The 22784-nt window shown below is 36.5% G+C and overlaps 1 protein-coding gene across 4 annotated transcripts; it reads right to left on the bottom strand.

Annotated features, from left to right (window-relative positions):
• Positions 1 to 1394: 1394 nt before the first annotated feature.
• Positions 1395 to 22433, bottom strand: rnf122 (ring finger protein 122). 4 transcript variants are annotated; one of them, XR_015496743.1, is made up of 7 exons: positions 22071 to 22433; positions 10310 to 10466; positions 9529 to 9574; positions 9360 to 9401; positions 6947 to 7029; positions 3997 to 4383; positions 1395 to 1822 (listed from the first exon to the last, which is right to left on the bottom strand). XR_015496743.1 is itself a non-coding variant. In XM_087262642.1 (6 exons), the coding sequence occupies exons 1-6, from the start codon at positions 22093 to 22095 to the stop codon at positions 4269 to 4271; spliced, it is 465 nt and encodes a 154-aa protein (XP_087118768.1). In that variant the 5' UTR covers positions 22096 to 22433; the 3' UTR covers positions 1395 to 4268. The 4 variants fall into 4 exon arrangements, 2 of the variants coding, with proteins under 2 accessions (XP_087118768.1, NP_001314745.1); XR_015496744.1 differs by having other exon boundaries at positions 6947 to 7026; XM_087262642.1 differs by having other exon boundaries at positions 1395 to 4383; positions 6947 to 7026.
• Between the last annotated feature and the right edge of the window lie 351 nt (positions 22434 to 22784).

Genomic DNA, 22784 nt, shown 5'->3' with positions numbered 1-22784 from the left:
CTTGAACTTTCCAAAGTATTTGCGAATTGCAAAACGTTGCAGGAATTTGCATTTCCGGTCTGACGCATTCGCAGGTGTATGGATGGAAGTCTATGGGGAGAAAAGTGCAGTGTGACCGCAGCTTAAGAGCTTGGTTAGCTAGCCCAGGTGCAGTGGCGTAGCGGACGGGCCCGCGTGATTAGGGGGCCCCGCGTCATCGCGATTTTCAATAATTGTAAATTCGGCAACCGCAATAATCAAACTCTTGGGAACAACTGTGGTCGGAACCAAAGTTCACAGGTCTGTGTTCTCTAACCACCGCTCATTCTGATTGCTTGCCACCGAACCGCGACATAGCTCATACTATAAATTTAGCTTGATTTAAACTCTCCTCGACGCTCACACCGGAGAAGACGCCCTGCACTGTTTCTCGCCATTGAAAATGAATGACTTCTGGCTACTTTGACGCTCTCGCTGCTTTCGGTTTGTGATCGTTTTTCAGTTTGTGAAGGCTTCCCCGCGTTGTCGCTCCACCTTGCCTCCCTTCCCCACTCATATTGTGATCGCTTCCCCTGTGTTGTCTCTCACCCCTACCCCCCCCCCTTCATCAGGGGGTCCCGTCAGTGATCCCTACAGGGGGACCTCCGCATTTTGCACTACGCCCCTTCCCAGGTGTGTCTGATTAAGGCTGAAACTAAACTTTCCATGACACCGACCCTCCAGGACAGAGTTTATGCACCCCGATTAACAGTTAATTAGCCATTTTTGTGATAAGATTTTAATAGTAATTATTTAAAAACTATATTTAAACTGATTTCATTCACAATCCATCAAACTAATCGTTTTACCATTTTACATGAGTTAAGTAATTGCTGTTTGTGAATAGGCGGCGCTCTCAATATATGCTCAATAATGTTCATGTCTGGTGACTGGGCTGGCCAATCCTGGAGCAAATTGACCTTCTTTGCTTTCAGGAGCTTTGATGTGGAGGCTGAAGTATGAGGAGCGCTATCCTGCTGGAGAATTGTCCCTCTCCTGTGGTTTGTAATGTAATGTGCAGCACAGATGTCTTGATACCTCAGGCTGTTGATGTTGCCAAACACTCTGCAGATCTCTCCATACTGAATGTAACCCCAAACCATGACTTTTCCTTCACCAAACTTGATTGATTTCCATGGGAATCTTGGCTCCATGGTGGTTCCAGTAGGTCTTCTGCAGTGTTTGTGATGATTGGGATGCAGATCAGCAGAAAAATCCACCTTCTTCCACTTTTCCAAATGATCAACTAGAAATCAAGTTGTTATGCGTTGCTTTTACAACTGAGATCGACGACAAGACTTTTATCAGGTAGTGTATATATAAACTAAATATAAAATAGTGTACTTCGACACACAAAAGACAACATGCTCAGTAAATTGCTGTCAAAATGTTCTTTTTTTGTCTTTTTTCAGTGTGAAAACATTGACTAAAACACTGCAGGTAATAACAATGGCCACCAGATTACAGTGAACAAACACGAAAGTAACTTGAAATACAAAAAGAAAGCCACTTGTGTTGTCATTGGCAGCCCATTCCTGTGTCCGGGAACTGTGGTAGTGTTTGCTTAAAGTCTCTTACAACCATTGAGGATTTGTGCACATATCATCTTGAAATGAAGGAGGCATCAGTCGCTACTACTGATGACTGTGAAACATACACACACACACATACACACGCACACCTAGTTCTTTGGGCCCGATGCACTGTGCTGTCATTACATCGTCTGAATGCAGTAAACACTGTTTCCATCATCTCCGCTGGCCTCATGTAGACTGTTTACAGTAGCCACGTTTCATTTGTAGTCCTAAAACCCAGAAGAGAATTAGCAGTTTTGAGAGAGTGGTTCTCGAAGGACGTCAACATGGGTTTCTGAAGTGGTTTTGAAGTCAAATACGGCCTGTGTTTACATTTCATTTGGCACGGTTTGTTCCACAACACAAATTACACACATTCATGAAGCAAATAAGACTTTTGAAAACTGTTGTGCGCTTTAAAAAGGCTGCTAAAAGTTACTATCAGGCAGTAAACCGATAGAGACAAGACTATATTGTGAGTTATAAAGGTGTAAATTGACAGTTAATGCTTTTCTAGAAACCATTAGACACATTTGTTTGTGATCTGTGGTGAAAAACTACAATACCCATGATGCTGTGCGGGAATTCCTACAATTAGAGAGCTGAAGAGGCTGTTTAGCCCCGCCCAATTTACTTCCACATTGTCCACTCTCAAAATACTTGAACACACAGGCATATTTAGCATGAAACAAACAATTTTTGGTTTCTACATAATACATAAAGCATGTAAACCCACATTCATGTGCTAGTTGTAGCAACAGACATAAAAAAAACCAAAACTATAGTGATATGAAGTAAACACTGTAGTGTTTTTGAACCATACTACAGTAAAGTACTTGATTTAATCTGTTGTGGTGATTCTACAGTTGCTATGGTAACACTACAACTATAGTATTGAGCAAGTTCAGTCTCAAAAATATTACATTTACAATTCACATTAACTATTAGTTCGTAAATTCTAAACCCTATTTGTAAACATACAAATCCAACTCTTAAATTCAAAACACTATTTGTAAATGTGCAAATCCTATTCGTAAAATTAAACCACAATTCATTAATGCGCAAATCCAATGCAAATTCAAAACACAATTCTTAAATGCGCAAATCCTATTTGTAAATTCAAAACACAATTTAGAAATGTGCAAATCCAATTCGTAAATTCAAAGTTCCATTAATAAATGCGCAAATCCAATGTGCAAATTCAAAACACAATTCGTAAATGCGCAAAGCCTATTTGTGAATTTAAAACACAATTCGTAAATGTGCAAATCCTATTCGTAAATTCAAAACACTATTCGTAAATGCGCAAATCCAATTTATAAATTTAAAACACAATAAGAAAATGTGCAAATCCAATTCGTAAATTCAAAATGCAACTCATAAATGCGCAAAACCAATGCACAAATTCGAAACACAATTCTTAACTGCGCAAATCCTATTTGTAAATTCAAAACACTATTTGGAATTGTGCAAATCCAATTTGTAATTTCAAAATGCAATTCATAAATGTGCAAATCAAATTCGTAAATTCAAAATACAATTCATAAATTTGCAAATCTTATTCATAAATTCAAAACAATTCATAAATGCGCAAATCCAATTTGTAAATTCAAAACACTATTTGGAATTGTGCAAATCCAATTTGTAATTTCAAAATGCAATTCATAAATGTGCAAATCAAATTCGTAAATTCAAAATGCAATACATAAATGCGCAAATCCAATTCGTAAATTTAAAACACGATTCATAAATGTGCAAATCCAATTCGTAAATTCAAAACTCATTTTGTAAATATTCAAAACGCAATTTGTATATTTAAAACACAATTTGTAAAAAAAAACATCATTCCTGAACTCAAAACACAAATTATAAATGTGCAAATCCAATTCGTAAATTCAAACCGTGAATTCACAAATTGTGTTTTGAATTTACGAATTGAATTCTGTAAATGTGAATTGTGCGGTGCATGTATGAGTTTTTCTTTTGCAAACGTATTATTTTTGAGACTGATCTGGCTCCATACCATAACAACATAAACAAATAACTCAACACTGCAGCTTTTTAACAACTCTATTGTACATTATACTACGACAAACCACAGTTAACTATAGTAAAAAACGAAAGTGAACTACAGTATTTATTACCGTTTATCAGTTCACTATTGTAGAAGGGTTGTAAACAATATAATACATACAGTATCATACACTTTACTATAGTATGGTCCCAAAACAACTTTAGTATCCACTTTACATATGTAGCCTACTTTAAACGTGAGAACTTGCTAGCAACGTATAACTTAAGCAGTTAGGGTTAAGGTTAGCACCCAAGTGTTGTTTTTGAGTTCTTCAAAACTTGAAAAATTGTTAAACACAGACCTTATTTAACCGATAAAATCGAAAACCACTTATCCAAAAAACCCTGTATGTATTCCTGAGGGAACCTGTGGTGAGTTAGCCTTCTGAGTTAGCATACAAACAGACAGCTCTGTTAGCATTCAGTGCTTAATTACAGTCTGAAAAGACACAAAACCTCATCCTAAATGCTTCCTCAGTTGGTTCGTCATGAATAAGACGTGGCCCTGGCGTTCATCAGTCTCAGATTCGGGTGAAATCACAGTCAGGTCAGAGGCGTTTGTGAGTTTTTTTGTTTTTTTTGATGCTAATGCTAGTCTGCGCTCTACACCAGCTCATCCAGCAGAGTCCCGAGGCTCTGGTGCTGCTCGGAGGATCCAGACAGAGGTTTGTTACACATTGGACACACACAGCGCACCTCCAGCCACTTCACCACACACCTGCAAACACACACACACCTGACAAGTTAGTCCAATAACACACACACACGTGATTGTCATGTAGCTGTACACATAACAACATACTAATTTATACAAAATACAGAAAAACTGAAGGTTTCCATAGCAACTGCATATCTTTACTTGTTTCAAACCTAAAATAAATTTCGTTCTTCTGTTGAATAAAAGAAGATCATTCGAAGAATGCTGGAAACCGGTAACTATTGACTTTCATAGGAACAAGATCGAATACTACGGAAGTCAGTGGTTACAGGTTTCCAGCATTCTTCAAAATATCTTCACTTGTTTCAAACCTTTATGACTTTTGCTTCTCTGTTGAACACGAATATATTTTGAAGAATGCTGGAAATGGGTCACAGAAGAAAAAAATTAGTGAAGATATTTTGAAGAATGCTGGAAACCTTTAATCACTGACTTCCGTAGTATTTTTATTTTATTTTTTTACTATGGAACTCAATGGTTACCCATTCCCAGCATTCTTCAAAATATCTTCTTTTGTGTTAAACAGAGCAAAAAGTCATAAAGGTCTGAAACAAGTGAAGATATTTTGAAGAATGCTGGAAACCTGTAACTATTGACTTCCATAGTATTTGTTTTTCCTACTATAGAAGTCAATGGTTACCCGTTTCCAGCATTCTTCAATGTCTCTTCATTTGTGTTCAACAGAGATATGAAACTCATGTTTCAAACAAAAGAAGATATTTTAAATAATGCTGGAAAACTGTAAGCACTGACTTTAATAGTTAATTTTTTTTTTGTACTATAGAAGTCAAGGGTTACCCGTTTCCAGCATTCTTCAAAATATCTTGATTTGTGTTCAACGAAAAGAAGAAACTCATAAAGGTTTGAAACAAGTGAAGATATTTTGAACAATGCTGGAAACCTGTAACCATTGACTTTCATAGTATTTGTTTTTCCTACTATGGAAGTCAATGGTTACCAGTTTCCAACATTCTTCAAAATATCTTCATTTGTTTTTTAAACAGAAGAAAGAAACTAATAATGGTTGGAAACAAGTTCAGATATTTTGAGGAACGCTGAAAACCTGTAACCACTGACTTTTGTAGTATTTGTTTTTTCTACAATGGAAGTCAATGGTTACTGGTTTCCAGCATTCTTCAAAGTATCCTCTTTTGTGTTCAACAAAGGAAAAAATCAAAAAGGTTTGAAACAAGTGAAGATATTTTGAGGAATGCTGGAAACCTTTAATCACTGACTTCTGTAGTATTTTTTTTATTTTTTTTTACTATGGAACTCAATGGTTACCCATTCCCAGCATTCTTCAAAATATCTTCTTTTGTGTTCAACAGAGGAAAAAGTCATAAAGGTTCGAAATAATTGAAAATATTTTGAAGAATGCTGGAAACCTTTAATCACTGACTTCCGTACTATTTGTTTTTTCTACTATGGAAGTCAAGGGTTACCGGTTTCCAACATTCTTTAAAATATCTTAATTTGTGTTCAACAGAAAGAAGAAACTCATAAAGGTTTGAAACAAGTGAAGATATTTTGAACAATGCTGGAAACCTGTAACCATTGACTTCCATAGTATTTGTTTTTCCTACTATGGAAGTCAATGGTTACTAGTTTCCAACATTCTTCAAAGTATCTTCATTTGTTTTTTAAACAGAAGAAAGAAACTAATAATGGTTGGAAACAAGTTCAGATATTTTGAGGAACGCTGAAAACCTGTAACCACTGACTTTTGTAGTATTTGTTTTTTCTACAATGGAAGTCAATGGTTACCGGTTTCCAGCATTCTTCAAAATATCTTCTTTTGTGTTCAACAGAGGAAAAAGTCATAAAGGTTCAAAATAATTGAAAATATTTTGAAGAATGCTGGAAACCTTTAATCACTGACTTCCGTAATATTTGTTTTTTTCTACTATGGAAGTCTATGGTTACCGGTTTCCAACATTCTTTAAAATATCTTAATTTGTGTTCAACAGAAAGAAGAAACTCATAAAGGTTTAAAACAAGTGAAGATATTTTGAACAATGCTGGAAACCTGTAACCATTGACTTCCAAAGTATTTGTTTTTCCTACTATGGAAGTCAATGGTTACCAGTTTCCGACATTCTTCAAAGTATCTTCATTTGTTTTTTTGACAGAAGAAAGAAACTAATAAAGGTTGGAAACAAGTTAAGATATTTTGAGGAATGCTGCAAACCTGTAACCACCGACTTTCGTAGTATTTGTTTTTTCTGCAACAGAAGTCAATGGTTACCGGTTTCCAGCATTCTTCAAAGTATCCTCTTTTGTGTTCAACCAAATAAAAATAAAAAAACCTCATAAATATGTCAAGCCACTGGAGGCAGAGTAAACAGTGAGTACTTTTTATTTTGTAAACCTCACAGTCATTGCTTCCAATCAAAGTCTGTAATGGCTGGTGTTTCCACTTATGCTCATCTTCTGGTAATTATTCATCTGCATACGCTCATGTTTAAACAGAGGAATGGTGTAAAAGCAGAGCGCATTAGTGCGTCTCCTGTCAGTCTAACAATAGCAGGACGGCTGTGTTTTTGGAGAGCAGCTCATTACGCACCTCCTGTGAAAGGCATGTTGGCATGGCAACACTCCCAGCTCATCTTTCACCTTAAAGTCCTCCAGACACACTGCACACGTCTGCTGCGGAGACACACACACACACGGGGAACACATGTGAGTCCAATAACCACTGTACTGAGAGATGTTAGACAAGATATCCGATATAACTCATAAAATATTGCAATTCAAGATGAGAATCTTCTACTTTCTACACTCAAAATCGGACGTTTGCTGTTTGTTTGAGCTACTTATTTAATTTATTGAGGTTTTATTGAGACATCTTAACTGTTTTATGTTCAATCTACTTAAATTTAAGTAATAAGTAACACACGAACTTAATTCCTTCATGTCGTCTTAACACAAATCCATTGTGTGGAACCCAGCACTTTTTACACTCTATTTATTATGTATATGTAAATACACACATGGATGCGTAGATTGGAGTAAAACAAAATACATTTGCCTTATAAAAAATATGCATATATAATACAAATTATATATACACTCACCGGCCACTTTATTAGGTACACCTGCTCATTAACGCACATTTTTAATCAGCCAATCAGATGGCAGCAACTCAATGCAATTAGGCATGTAGACATGGTCAAGGCGATCTGCTGCAGGTCAAAGCGAGCATCAGAATGGAGAAGAAAGGGGATTTAAGAGACTTTGAACGTGGTTGTTGCTGCCAGACGGGCTGCTCTGAGTATTTCAGAAACTGCTGATCTACTGGGATTTTCACGCACAACCATCTCTAGGATTTACAGAGAATTGAAAAAGAGGAAATATCCAGCGAGCGGCAGGTCTGTGGGCGCAAATGCCTTGTTAATGGTCGGAGGAGAATGGCCAGACTGGTTCCAGCTGATAGAAAGGCAACAGTAACTCAAATAAGCACTCGCTACAACCGAGCTCTGCAGAAGAGCATCTCTGAACACACAACACGTCCAACCTTGAGGCGGATGGGCTACAGCAGCAGAAGAGCACACCGGGTGCCGCTCCTGTCAGCTAAGAACAGGAAACTGAGGCTACAATTCACACAGACTCACCAAAACTGGATAGAAGATTGGAGAAACGTCGCTGCTCTGATGAGTCTCCATTTCTGCTGACACATTCAGATGCTCGGGTCAGAATTTGGCCTCAACATCATGAAAGCATGGATCCATCCTGCCTTGTATCAGCAGTTCAGGCTGCTGGTGGTGGTGTATTGGTGTGGGGGAGATTTTCTTTGGGCTCATTAGTACCAATTGAGCATCAACGCCACAGCCTACCTGAGTATTGCTGCTGACCATGTCCATCCCTTTATGAGCACAGTGTCTCCATCTTCTGATGGCTACTTCCAGCAGGATAACGCAGCATGTCATAAAGCTCGATCATCCCAGACTGGTTTCTTGAACGTGACAATGAGTTCACTGTACTCAAATGGCCTCCACAGTCACCAGAGCTCAATCCAATAGAGCAATTTTGGAAAGTGGTGGAACGGGAGATTGGCATCATGGATGTGCAGCCGACAAAATGCAGCAACTGTGTGATGCTATCATGTCAATATGGAGCAACATCTCTGAGGAATATTTTTACCACCAAGGATTGAGGCAGTTCTAAAGGCAAAGGCGGTGCCAACCTGGTACTAGTAAGATGTACCTAATAAAGTGGCCAGTGTTTGTACATATAGCAAATATAAGTAATACACACAAATATATTATGTCAAACCAAGCTTTTATTTTGAATGCGATTAATCTTTGCCCAGCACTAATATTTCTTCAAATTATTCACTTACAAGACAAAATAAAGTGAGTATAACTACTAAAATATATTTACCTTAAATACATTCATTCATTCATTTTCTTGTCGGCTTAGTCCCTTTATTAGTCCGGGGTCGCCACAGCGGAATGAACCGCCAACTTATCCAGCAAGTTTTTACGCAGCGGACGCCCTTCCAGCCGCAACCCATCTCTGGGAAACATCCACACACACATTCACGCACTCACTCATACACTACGGACAATTCAGCCTACCCAATTCACCTGTACCGCATGTGTTGGACTGTGGGGGAAACCGGAGCACCCGGAGGAAACCCACGCGAACGCAGGGAGAACATGCAAACTCCACACAGAAACGCCAACTGAGCTGAGGTTCGAACCAGCGACCTTCTTGCTGTGAGGCGACAGCACTACCTACTTTTATTTTATATGCGATTAATCTTTGCCCAGCACTAATATGTTTTCAAATTATTTACTTACAAAACAAAATAAAGTGAGTATGAATACTAAAATATATTTACCTTAAATACTGCAATTTATTAAATTAATTACATTTTATTTATTTTTATTATCCAGGCCTGGCAAAGTCTTTAAGTTCTACATTTAAAAGACTGAAACCTTGTTATTATGACTGTAAAAAAGGCCGTTTCTTACCCCATGTAGATTCAGCTTCTTTGGATCCCCTTTTAAAACCACCTGCAGATTACAGGTAATAAAGTTATTCTCTTTGAATGACAGGTAAATGACAGGTAATAAAGTTATACTCTTTATTCCATAAACAGGTAAAAGATGAACTTTTGAAAGCATGTTTACTCTCTTTTACCTCTCGGTATCCAAAGCGTTCACTTTGAGCCTGATGTCTCAATTTACTGTTGACGACAAGAGAAAAATAAAGGTTATTTGCAGCGGTGTGTGTGTGTGTGTGTGTGTGTGTGTAATATAGCAGCTCATTAAAGAGCATTCATCTGTTGCGGTGCTGCTGACGTCTGCTTGTGTACCAAGAATACAGCAATTTCCTGATATATATACACACACTTACATCTGTGTGTTCATGTACAGTTGAAGACAATTATTCACCCTCCTGTATATATTTAGTCCCCAATTTCTGTTTAACGGAGAGAAGATTAAGCACATTTCTAATCATAATAGTTTTAATAACTCATCTCTAATAACTGATTTATTTTCTCTCTGTCATGATGACAGCACATAATATTTGACTAGATATTCTTCAAGACACTAGTGTTCAGCTTAAAGTGACATGTAAAGGCTTCACTAGGGTAATTAGGGTAAAGTTAGGGTAATTAGGCAAGTCATTGTATAACAGTGGTTTGTTCTGGAGACAATCCAACACTAATATTGCTGAAGGGGGCTAATAATATTGACCTTAAAATGGCTTAAAATAAATTAAGAACTGCTTTTATTCTAGCCGAAATAAAACAAGTAAGACTTTCTCCAGAAGAAAAAACATTATAGGAAATACTGTGAAAAATTCCTGAATCTGCTCAACATCATTTGGGAAATATTTGAAAAAGAACATAAATAAACAGGAGGTCGAATAATTCTGACTTCAACTGTGTGTGTGTATATGTGGGTACCAGATTGACCTTATGAAGTAGCAGCAGAAGATGAGGCTGAGGACGAAGACGAAGATGCCTGTGCCGAAGATGACCATGTAGATGTTGAGAGGAAGGTCCTGGAAGGTGACGGAGGGCATAGTGCAGGTCTTATTGGAGTAGATTAGTCCCAAACCGCAGAAGCACCCTGAACACACAAGCAAAAGCATGATGATGATAGCACCTCATTCAAACACACACACACACACATCTGACCGTAGCTTTAATGGCTAATCTTCAAGTGTTTCAGGCTTTACTTCCTCACTCGCTGGACAAAAACAGCAATCCGCAAAGGGCTTTCGCTCAATTAAACGGCGGGATTCATTGTGTGAGGTGAGCTTAATCGTACTGAAGTACAGTGTACTACAATTATTAAATGCATTCATTCATTCATTCATTCATTTTCTTGTCAGCTTAGTCCCTTTATTAATCCGGGGTCGCCACAACGGAATAAACCACCAACTTATCTAGCAAGTTTTTACGCAGCGGATGCCCTTCCAGCCGCAACCCATTTCTGGGAAACATCCACACACACACTCATACACTATGGACAATTCAGCCTACCCAATTCACCTGTACCGCATGTGTTTGGACTGTGGGGGAAAACTAAGCACCTGGAGGAAACCCATGCGAAGGCAGGGAGAACATGCAAACTCCACACAGAAACGCCAACTGAGCCGAGGTTCGAACCAGCGACCTTCTTGCTGTGAGGCGACAGCACTACCTACTGCGCCACTGCCTCGCCTTATTAAATGCAATTTTATTTAAAAAAAAGAAGAATTTTTATCTAATTTTTTATTATTATTTCTTGTACATGTCCAGAAGAAAGCAGGGCTTGTCATCTAGCAAACCCATCTCTAAAGCCAACCAATAGTGTTTTCTAAATCAGACAAATTCTTGATTTATCTAAATCTAAATCAGATTTAAATTCTTTAAAAAGAAGAAGCACTGCGTCCACATAGTTTTACCTTGATTTTACGTTGCTTTTATTTCTTTTGGTGGAAGCATGCTTCACCTGATTTGAACCTGCTTCGCTACTGCTTCATTAAGATACATTAGTAGATACCTGATAAATAATATTTTAAAATGTTATTTTCATTGTTGAAGTTTAAAACTCTGGGTGAGCGACAAGTTTAAAACAGTGATTTTGACACCTAAAAGGAGGTTAAATAATACGAAAACAATATAATAGAAAGCTAGTATTTTTTTTAAAGTAGGTTTTTTGTTAGTTTGACAAAGAAAAAGGAATTTGAACAAAATTATATATATATATATATATATATATATATATATATATATATATATATATATATATATATATATATATATATATTAGCGCTGTCAAAATTAGTGCGTTAACGCATGCGATTAATTTTAAATAATTAACGCGTTAAAAAAAATTAACGCAATTAACGCAGTTGCAGGTTTTTTTTACTTCCTGTTGTGATGGACGTGTGTTCAACATGCAAGAAATGTGGATAAGACCAAGGAAGCACTTTTTGAAGGCAAGTTTCAGTATAAAACAATTAGTCGCATCACCAGGCTCTCCAAAGTTTCATGCAATTTCGGGTGTTTCATTTTTAACTTTCGACTTCTGTTGTGAGTTGATACCGCATGACGAACAGAAAGAAAATCCTCCGCATTTCGTGACTCGGTGTTCCTTTAATGTAATAAAATCACTGCTTAGGCTACACGGTAGAATTTTAATAAGAGTATAATCTAAACCATATTAAAATCGGAGTATTGGTGTCTTATGTAAATGTACTCAGAAAGTCTGGTGAAGTCGCGAGCTGTCAAAGACAGGGCATTACTCTGCCTTTCAGCATGAGCCCTCCAAGTTTAGCGTGTTTCCTCATTAAACGCAATGAAAGCGTGTGCTTCGCGTTGTTGTGTCAGAATCCTTGTGAAATACAGTAATACTTTAGGACGCTTAGTTCAAGCAAATTTGATGAACGTGATCATGCGTGTTGAATCTGAGGGGAGTCGCTCCTGTATGGAAGGCCGTTGGGGCCAAAACGTCTGCAGCGCGTTGTGTGTGTCTGTCTGTGTCTGTGTCAGGCCCGTTGAGGGGTGTCAGGGGTGGAGTGAACGACGTATCTGAGTAGGGGCGTGTGCGCGCGAGACGTACCTGAAGGACGGTGGGGGTGAGTTGCGCGCGACATAGGCTACCTGAAGAGCTAGGAGGGATGCGGGGGAGAGATGTGTGCAATGTATTTAACGATGTATTTTTCCTGTATTTTGGCATTTTTTTGCATTCCACTTAGAATCCAACATGGAAATCAATGTTTTCTTTATTGGCATTGATTGTTTTGAAATTTAAATGTCATTAACATGCCTGTGTTTTAATTTCTGTAATAAATATGGCTGTCAAGCCAGGATCTTGATGGTTTATTGTGGGTGTGTTGTTTACATGAAGAAATCTGTGTCACAAGTTAAACAAAAATTCTATTAAAAAATAATATTTTGAATTTTAATTCTAATAAACAATTATATTTTGAATTTAAATAGTTTTTGTCTGGCGTTTATATTAATTTTACATTTGAATAGCCAAAATTACAAGTTTCAGTATTTTAAATGTGATTAATCGCGATTAATTTTTTTAAAAAGGTGCGATTAATTAGTTAATTTTTTTAATCAATTGACCGCACTAATATATATATATATATATATATATATATATATTTATATATATATATATATATATATATATTGGATATATGATTAAAAGACTTAAAGCTGCTCGTAGTTATTGAATTACCAATATACAATTGAAACGAAATTCGAAAAAAAGTGGAGCGGTGCATGTTTTCGTCCTCTGGGAGTTGATTGGATTGTTGGAAAATGATTGTTGCCAACAAAATGAAAGAAGATTGATGAATGGGTGAAAGCAGAGCAGAAACAACACTCCCTGATAGCCCCACCCTAAAGAACAGTTAGCCCCGCCCTAAAGGCATTCCATGTGACCAGAAGTTAAGAAAAGACGTTTCGAGGGGGGAGAAAAGGTTATGATATTTGATTAAAGATTCAAAGGGCAAATTAATTTGTTCAAAATAAAGAAGTGCAGTTTTCAGGTACTGCGTTGCGGCAGGAAGAGCATCCGCTGTGTAAAACACATGCCGGAATAAGTGGCGGTTCATTCCGCTGTGGAGACCCCTGATGAATAAAGGGACTAAGCTGAAGGAATGAATGAATAAATAAAATGCTCAAATATATAATTTACAACAAGCACATAAAATAAGAAGAGTGATTTCATTCCGACTTTACTGCGTTTTAGAAACATGTAGGCTAAAGCATGTATTTTTCAATGAGCCTGTGTTGAGAAATCGATATTTTTAGACACAAGTAGCAAGATTTCCAAAGAATATAATGTCACAGTGCACAGCGAATGAAAAGGATAGCACTTGATTGAGAAATGAAACAAACAAACGCCACTCTTTCACTTCTGCCTTCTTCTACACCGAGTTACTTGGAGCAACCGAAATCAATAGCATTGTCATTTAACATCATTTGAGCTGAAAGTGAGACACGTCTCCCTCAAGAGAGTCTAAGGAAAATCGATAGCAAACACTGCCGTCGCTCCACTTCATTCTCACACTCCCTGCAAATAAAACAACTCATCACCTCCTCAAAAACCTCAGTCAAGCCTTAACATATGCAGTTGAAGTCAAAATTATTTGTATTATTTTTCCTAATATTTCCCAAACAGATTCAGGAATTTTTAGCAGTATTTCCTATAATATTTTTTCTTCTGCAGAAAGTCGTATTTGTTTTATTTCAGCATGAATTAAAGCCGTTTTTAATTTTTTTAAACCAATTTTAAGGTCAATATTTTTAGCCCCCTTAAGCAATATTAGTTTGCATTGTCTCCATATCGAACCACTGTTAAACAATGACTTGCCTAATTACCCTAATCAATAGTGTTGTCAAAACCAGACGTTATAAAAAATGCACTGCGTCCACATCGTTTTACCTTGATTTTACACTGCTTTTATTTCTTTTGGTGGAAGCATGCTCGATCTGACGTGAACCTGAGAGCTCTGCGTTACAAATACAACACCTTACAAGGTGAGCAACCGAGCAAACTGACCACGCCCGAACAGTTGTCCATATTGAGATAGATAGTAGAGTTGGGTCGATAGACGATGTCAACATCCACTGCCGATTGCCGATAGACATCACGATGTTGAGCCAGCATCGCGATCCTCCGCCCCGCCCCCGTCGCAGCAGCAACCCGCTTAAGCCAGACAGCAGTGCACATTGGACGGTTTATCAAGGATGTACCGCTCAATGGAGTCTCACTTTAGTTGTTAAACGTGATATTTAATTAATCTCGTCTCTATCTAACGACTCTTCTGTCTTTTGAATCTATCAAGTAACGTGTCACAAACCAAGTAAACTGCTTTAATCCTTCACTTTCACGCTTGTACTTAATCATTTCAGCTAAAACCTCAGATGCTGTTGGTTGGCTCATGTTAGTTGTGCACCTTTTTTACCAACCAAGTTTGTAGACGCCATTATACGGACAAAGATCACTCTGCCTATTCATGCCAGAAAAATAGTGATTGACAGGTGGTCACTAATGTGTAACTTATCTTTATTTATTTGTGATTTGTTTATGGGTAAAACAAGAACCATGCAGGTCAGGTAGTTGAAACGACCGGTTACAAATAATTAGTTCGTTATGAATTCATTAATTATTCATAAAAAATTATTTCACCGCAGCCTATGACGACGATGCTATCGTCCATTGCAATGTTTCACTTGCCTAATCACCCTAACTTTAACTTAATTAACTTAGCTAAGCCTTTAAATGTCAATATAAGCTAAATACCAGTATATTAAAAACATCTAATCAAATATTATGTGCTGTCATCATGACAAATATTTAAGAAAATTATTAAAAATGAGGTATTAAAACTATTATATGTATAAATGTGTTTAAAAAAAAATCTTCTCACCGTTAAACAGAGATTGGGGAAAATATAAACAGGGGGGCGTATAATTCCGGCTTTAACTCCTCTGGCTTAATGTGTAAATATATCCATACGCTGACAGCGGACCATTCCAGTAATTGTTTACCGATGTGTTTTTGTTTATGTATCTGCTTTCACAAACATCTTATCTGTTTGCTTATTAGTCCCACGTGAGTTCATATTACTGAAATAATGTGGTTAAGTGCGACCTGAATGTATTGTTTTCAGGCACTTAACTGCATGTTATTCAGGATTAAATTCAATTATAGTTTAAATTAATATTAAATGTAATTAGTTCATACTGGGAGTGCTGTTTGACCTATTTACAGTAGGTCTCTACGAATGACATGCATTTATGGTAAACTAAAGTACCACTTCAGTGTCGTTTCTATTGAAACTCGCATGCATCTCATGCATTTGTTGTAAATTAGTAAATTGAAAAAAAAAATGATTAATTGGAATAACTAAATAATTTACTAATTCTTTTTTAGGTAAATGTATATGGGCTGAATTTAAACGAATTAAATGCAGTAATGTTCAGCTTTATTTGTTTAAATTAGCCCATATAATGCAACAATTTACCTTAAAAAAATTTGTGTGTGTAAATTCAGGAGGGCTAATAATTTAGACTTTAACTGTATACAGTATGCAGCGTTATAATTGATATTATTCCTTTTTCAACTGAACATATCAATAATCGAACCGTCCTAAAAACTGAATCGTGAAATGATTAATCGTATTGTTGCTTCCCTTATTCCGATTATTTTTCAAGAGTTCCCATTTAGATATGCTTGGCGTTAATAGCAGGTTTGGCATGCTGTCCCGGGAGAGAACCCTGAGCTTGGAGATACTTGAGCCCAAGGCTACCGCCCGGTCAATAAGCATATAACCATACGTTCACACCGAAAGCGGCGAGAGCGTCCAAGGTCGCTCTGGCCGCCCTGGCGACAACGCTGTCTGCCTTCAGCTCCGACAGCGAGAGCGTCAAAACACGCTACATTGATCTCGTACTTAAAGGAGCCGTTGCAGCATTATCAGTTACATTCCTGCATAAGACATGTTTTTAGCTTGAAAATGTTGCGCACTTCTTATCAAATTCATAAAACAATGGAAGATCAAGTTGCATGTGGTGTGGCTTTGCTCTATTTATCCAATATGTGTCCATATGTCTGAAATATCCTGAAGCAGCAGTACTGTTTTGTACTGTCACATCGCGTGAGATTCCCGCTTTTTAAAGATAAATTTATATAACATTAATAAACATCAGTAACTCGCCAGTAACTTATTTAATGCATGTTCCTGTAAGAAAACATTGTAAATAATGGGAAATCCGGCGACCGCAATAATCAAACCCTTGGGAACAACTGTGGTCGGAACCAAAGTTCACAGGTCTGTGTTCCCTGAACTGCTATTAAGCGGTGGACGTCTTCATTCTGATTGCTTGCCGCCGAACCGCGTCATAGCTCATTACCATAAAGTTGACTTAATTTCAACTCTCCTCGACGCTCACGCCGGCGAAGACACGCCGCGCTGCTCCTCGCCGCTTATCGACGCCTATCGCCGCCGGCTCTAATTGAAAATGAATGACTTCCGGCTACTTTGACGCTCTCGCCGCTTTCGGTGTGAACGTACGGTAAGGGGATCCGAGATCAGGTAGGTCTCGAGAGCTCCCCTCAGAGAAATAAGAAAAAGGAGGAGATGGGGTGGAAGGGGAGATTCTTCCAAATACGAAGATAGAGCAGTAGGGAAAAAACGACACATTTATTGTAAGCTAAAATCCTCCTGATTGGATTATTACTAATTACATATGAGCAGCCAGTCGTGTTCAATCATATCACATTCTCCTCTCGAAATTAGTTTATAACACTTCACAAGGTTTGAATGTAAAAGGTAATATAACAAACAAAGTGCCTCTCCTTAAACACACTTAAGTATTATTATAAAAGCAGCAGCAGACTGAAACTACCTACATTTTAGCGAAACTTAAAATACATTGCTCTGGGTAGGTTTCGTTGCACGTTTCAGATAGCAAATCCTCTAGAGGGCGCTGTCTACATTTTTGTGATTTTGAAATATGTTACTTAGGGTATGTTTTATTGTAATTAACTTTAGGGACACACAACTTTTCAAAAAACATAGAATAATGTTAAATAAAACCAGCCTGCTCTCACAAGGACACGTAACTATTTTACGTTTTGACAGTAGAGCAACTAATTCGTATCAATTTGCACTTGTTCAGTCATATGCAAATGTACGATTAAAAAAAAAGAGGTGTGGCACCAAACCCCGCCCCCTGAACCTAACCGTCATTGGGGGATAAGCAAATCGTATGAATTCAAAAAGCCACTAAATCAAAAAGTTACGAATTGCCGTAAGATTGTGTTAAATACATCACATGCACTCTATGCTGATTTAATATATATTTAAGATATATTTTAAAATAACTCAAAACACTGCTTGATTTTCCTATAAATTGGTATATTTTATTAAGTATATTATAAAATATAAAAAATGTTGCTAACGTTTTAATACATTTTAAAATTCAGTGTCATATGATCCTTCAAAAGTCTTTCTTTCTAACATGAAACATTTCTTATTACAACGCTGAAAACATCTTAGTAAAAGCATTCGTTTTGATGAATAAAATGCATTTATTTAAAATGCAGTCTTTTCTAACATCTTTACCATCTATCAAACCATCTGTTTAGTTTAAAACATCCCGACTTAATTAAGCAAACAATTTATTGATTTACATAAATATCGTAGAATCAAACATTGGACTACAAATCCCGTAAATATTCCATTTCCCCTCTCCTACAACACTAGTGTGCAACTTAAGCAAAACTGATAGTAAAATAGTTTTACATTTGGTTTTGAAGTTCGGGCCTAAATAAATGTTTGTTGCCGTTTTTAATCGTTTTAAGTTCATTTGAATGACTATATATAAACCATTTGACATTATTAACGCATTTATTGGGTAAAATTGCTACTTTTTACTGTCATTCAATGTGTTTTGGTCATTATCAATGTACTGTCACTTTAATTGAGCGTGAGCAGCGCGTCAAAAATAGACCCAGGGCCGAAACTATCGCTGCACTGCTGCTTCGGCGACGCTCACGCCTCGCTCTGACGCGCTGCTGCTGCGTGCGGTATGAAAGCTCTAATCTGTTAACATGGACGCCGAAAACACACGCGCTGCTCACGCGCCGCTGACGCTTGCGGTGTAAAACAGGCGTTAGTCTACATTTTTCCCTAACATAAAATACATTCCTCTGGGTAGGTTTCAATGCACAAATTCACTAATCCACCAGAGGGCACTGTCTACATTTTCGTGAATATGAAATACGTTATTGAGTATACATTTTGTAGTGATCAAATCACTTTTACTGTGACATCAGCAGCAGCACATGTACAATGATGAGTGAAAACATTTCAGACACACGTCCTTCTCGTTTATGTCCATAAGATGGCAGGGCTTGTGATACAGATCAGCTAAAAAACCCTTCCTTAAAGCCAACCATTAGTGTTTTCTAAATCTGGCATAATAAAAAAAAGAACTGTGATCATATAGTTTTACCTTGATTTTATATTGCTTATATTATCTTTTTTATGGAAGTATGCTTCACCTGAGGTGAACCTGAGAGCTCTGCATTACAAATACAACACCATACAAGGTGAGCGACTGAGCAAACTGACCACACCACAAAAGTTGACCATATTGAGATAGATTGGTGACGCAAACATTAATTCATTTGCTTTTCGGCTTAGTCTCTTTATTAATCAGGGACCACCACAGCTGAATGAACCGCCAGCCTATCCAGCATATGTTTTACACAGCGGGTACCCTTCCAGCTGCAACCCAACAGTAGGAAACACCCATACACTCTTGCATTCACACACATACACTACGGATAATTTAGCTCACCCAGTTCCCCTATAGCGCATGTGTTTGGACTGTGGGGGAAACCGGAGCACCCGGAAGAAACCCACACCAACACAGGGAGAACATGCAAACTCCAACACAAACATATTTATTACAAATTAAGGACATTAGTAAGGTGTTTAATATTAAGGTGTTTCCAATTATGAGATTATCCTCAATTATAATATCCTCTTTAAACACACTTAAGTGTTATACTATAAAAGTAGCAGCAGACAGAAAGTGCGCGCGCCCCCATTCTTCTCTGCTGTTTGCAATGGATCATAAATAAAAAATAAAACAGACAGAAGGGTGAGTGGGTGTGTGGGAGAGACATACATCCATATAAATGTTCCAGCACAACTAGGTCACTATAGCTGCTTGCCATTTAGCAGCCGTGTTTGCTTGAGTTTGAAGGCAGTGTTTGTGGAGGCCGTCCCGCAGGGTCGCAGTGTTTCAATACTCACGACACAGCCTCAAGTGTCCACTTTTCCACATTTCAGCTGCGCTTTTCGTGTATTTCCCAAAGCAGATCCTCAAACACAGCACACACTGCCTCTTGGCAAACCTGCTGACCTATATTGTGAGACGCGTTTCTAGCATGGTGGTGCACTGAAAATTAGGATTCATTGGGTTTGCGTGTTTTTATTTTAAGTTATAAGTTTTGTTAACAATTTATATGGGCTGAATTTAAACAAAGAAATTAAGGCCCTGTTTACACTAATACGTTTTAGTTTTAAAACGCATAAGTTTTGCTAAGGTTACACCATCCGTCCACACTACGCCTGAGCTTTTGAGCGTCGAAAACGGATGCTGCTGCTCCGTGTCATATATATAGACATATATATATACAAACACACACACACACACACACACACATATATATATATATATATATATATATATATATATATATATATATATATATATATATATATATATATATATATATATATATATATATATATATATATATATATATATATATATATATATATACACATACATATACACACACACACATATATATATATATATATATATATATATATATATATATATATATATATATATATACTGTTAAAGTGTTTACCTTTTTAAGTGTCAAAATGTGCATATGCTCTATTAAGCTTTTTAAATCTGTGTACAGTATGTGTATAGCATTTGGAGAGTGACAATGATAAACGTATATTAACTGAAAAAGATCTGGTATATGGGTAAAATTATTTTATTTTTTGTACTTTTTTTAACATTTTCCTGATTTTTTTTATATTTTCCCTCATTATATTAATTTGGAAGTGTTTTTGTTAGATTAGTTCCTTTTGGCTTTGGTACTGACTAAACTAATGTATATATGCACAAATATATTATCCTATATAAAAGCATATAGAGTAAATAATAGCATCCTATATAAAATATTAATTCAAAGAGATCTGATTAATTCAAGATCTGATATGAGTGGTGTAATATTTTCAGTTTAGTTATAATAATAATAATAATAATAATAATAAGTGCCCCCAGTTTATTTTTTCCCCCAATTTCTATTTAAAGGAGAGAAGATTTTATTTAACACATTTATGCACAAAATAGTTTTAATAACTCATTTCTAATAACTGATTTATTTTTATCTTTGCCATAATGACAGTAAATAATATTTGACAAGATATTCTTCTAGACAGTTCTATACTATACTATTGTATAATTATGGTTTGTTCTGTAGACTATCAAAAAATATATAGCTTAAAGGGGATAATAATTTTGACCTTAAAATGGTGTTTAAATAATTAAAAATGCTTTTATTCTAGCCAAAATAAAAAAATAAGACATTTTCATTTTCACACATACTGTGGAAATTTCCTTGCTCTGTTAAACATCATTTGGGAAATATTTAAAAAAAGAAAAAAATTTGAAGCGGGGCTAATAATTCTGACTTAAACTGTGTGTGTGTGTGTGTGTGTGTGTGTGTGTATATATTATATTATATATTATCAACTAATATATGGCTAATATAATAATATATAAAATAAAACTAAAAGAATAAAAAGAATAAACTAAATAATAAAATAATAACATAATAATATACATTACAGAGATATAAAAATTTTAAGATATCTATTTTAAAATGTGTAATATATATTTTTTTATATAAAGCCTGAAGTGCATTTCAATGTACAAAAAAGTGCACTGTAAAATTTATTTATCAAAGTTAAGAACTATTGACATACATTTTACAGGAAAACACTGAAGTTTGAACTAAAAAAACTTGTTAAATTCATTAACTTTGAAATCTAATAATTAATTGATTTTTTCACCATTTTGTCAGTGTATTTTAATACTAAAGTGTTACACCACCTGACATTTTGTGTTTACCACCTCAATAAACTGTTTTAGTAGAGAATCTGAATTGTTTTCATAACACACAAAACCATGTAACAATCCAATCATTACATTTCTTTTAAAACACGTTTCTCTTTGTTTACATCAATCATCCATTGTCATTACTGAGGTAAAGTTGGTTTTATATTCGCACATTCTTTCATTTTAACACTCTCTATATTATGTATATTAGGTCTGAAAGCGCATGTAAGTATGACTTTTAAACAACATTGGCACTATTTAATAACTGACCGTGAACAATGTTGATAGTCATAAGCTGCTAATATGATTTCTCTATTTAGAATTAGCACTTTTCACTGAAACAAGCTATAATATTAAGGTTAATATGCGAATATAAAACCAACTTTACCTTATTTTATCCTCAATTTTGTCATTGACCCATATAGCAAAATCACATTATTATTAGTTACATATACATAAATGAATTCCCATCGTATTTCGGGAAGAATGAAGGTGATCTTACCGTTGCACCACTGGAAAGGGTGCATTAATCCCCCATATATCTGATTCCTATATGAAGATCCGTGTGTTTATAAACAGAGACGATGCCCTCCGCCTGTCTGTCTCTCTGTCAGGCCATACATCACATCTGGATTCACCCAAAACACAATCACTTCGTCTTTATGGTCATTTCAGTCCAGTCAGACCAACACATTATTAAACACACGACATTACTTCTGGCGAGCGCGCGCTTTTAACGTTATATCCGACGCTAAGAAAACGCGCTTCGTCTCGCATCTGATTTTATTTCTATATATATTTACAGTATGTGATCGGATCTCGTGTCGTGGCTGATGTTGGCATCCATTGAGAACTAAACAAGAGCAGATAAAAGTCCCTCCCAGACGGAGTGATGGGCACTGAGGAGAGCCAATCTACTGCTGCACTCATGACGAACACACACACACACACACACACACACACACACACACACACACACACACACACACACACACACACACACACACACACACACACACACACACACACACACACACACACTCACACGGCCCACATCAAATATACTATAGTAATTTATAGTTAATAGTGTGTTTTTGACTATTGAGCTTATTATATTGTGGTGTGTACAGTTAAAAACTATTAGCCATCCTGTGGAGTTTTGATTATTCTCCCAGTGATGTTTAACGCGGCATGGAGCTTATTTAAATAACTATTT

This window comes from Danio rerio, chromosome 8, assembly GCF_052040795.2.
Source record: "Danio rerio strain M-AB ecotype USA chromosome 8, GRCz13ab, whole genome shotgun sequence".
Taxonomy (NCBI): Eukaryota; Metazoa; Chordata; class Actinopteri; order Cypriniformes; family Danionidae; genus Danio; species Danio rerio.
The sequence above is the reverse complement of the archived record's forward strand: the minus strand, read 5'-3'. Positions and strand labels throughout refer to the sequence as shown.

Excerpts from the sequence above, each read along its gene's own strand:
- rnf122 (NM_001327816.1), bottom strand. The coding sequence starts at position 22,095 with ATGCACCCTTTCCAGTGGTGCAACG. Across the intron at positions 9,575-10,309 it reads TTCTGCTGCTACTTCATAAG|TAAATTGAGACATCAGGCTC; the intron begins GTCAATCTGGTA and ends TGTCGTCAACAG. Across the intron at positions 7,030-9,359 it reads AGAAGCTGAATCTACATGGG|CAGACGTGTGCAGTGTGTCT; the intron begins GTAAGAAACGGC and ends GTGTCTCCGCAG.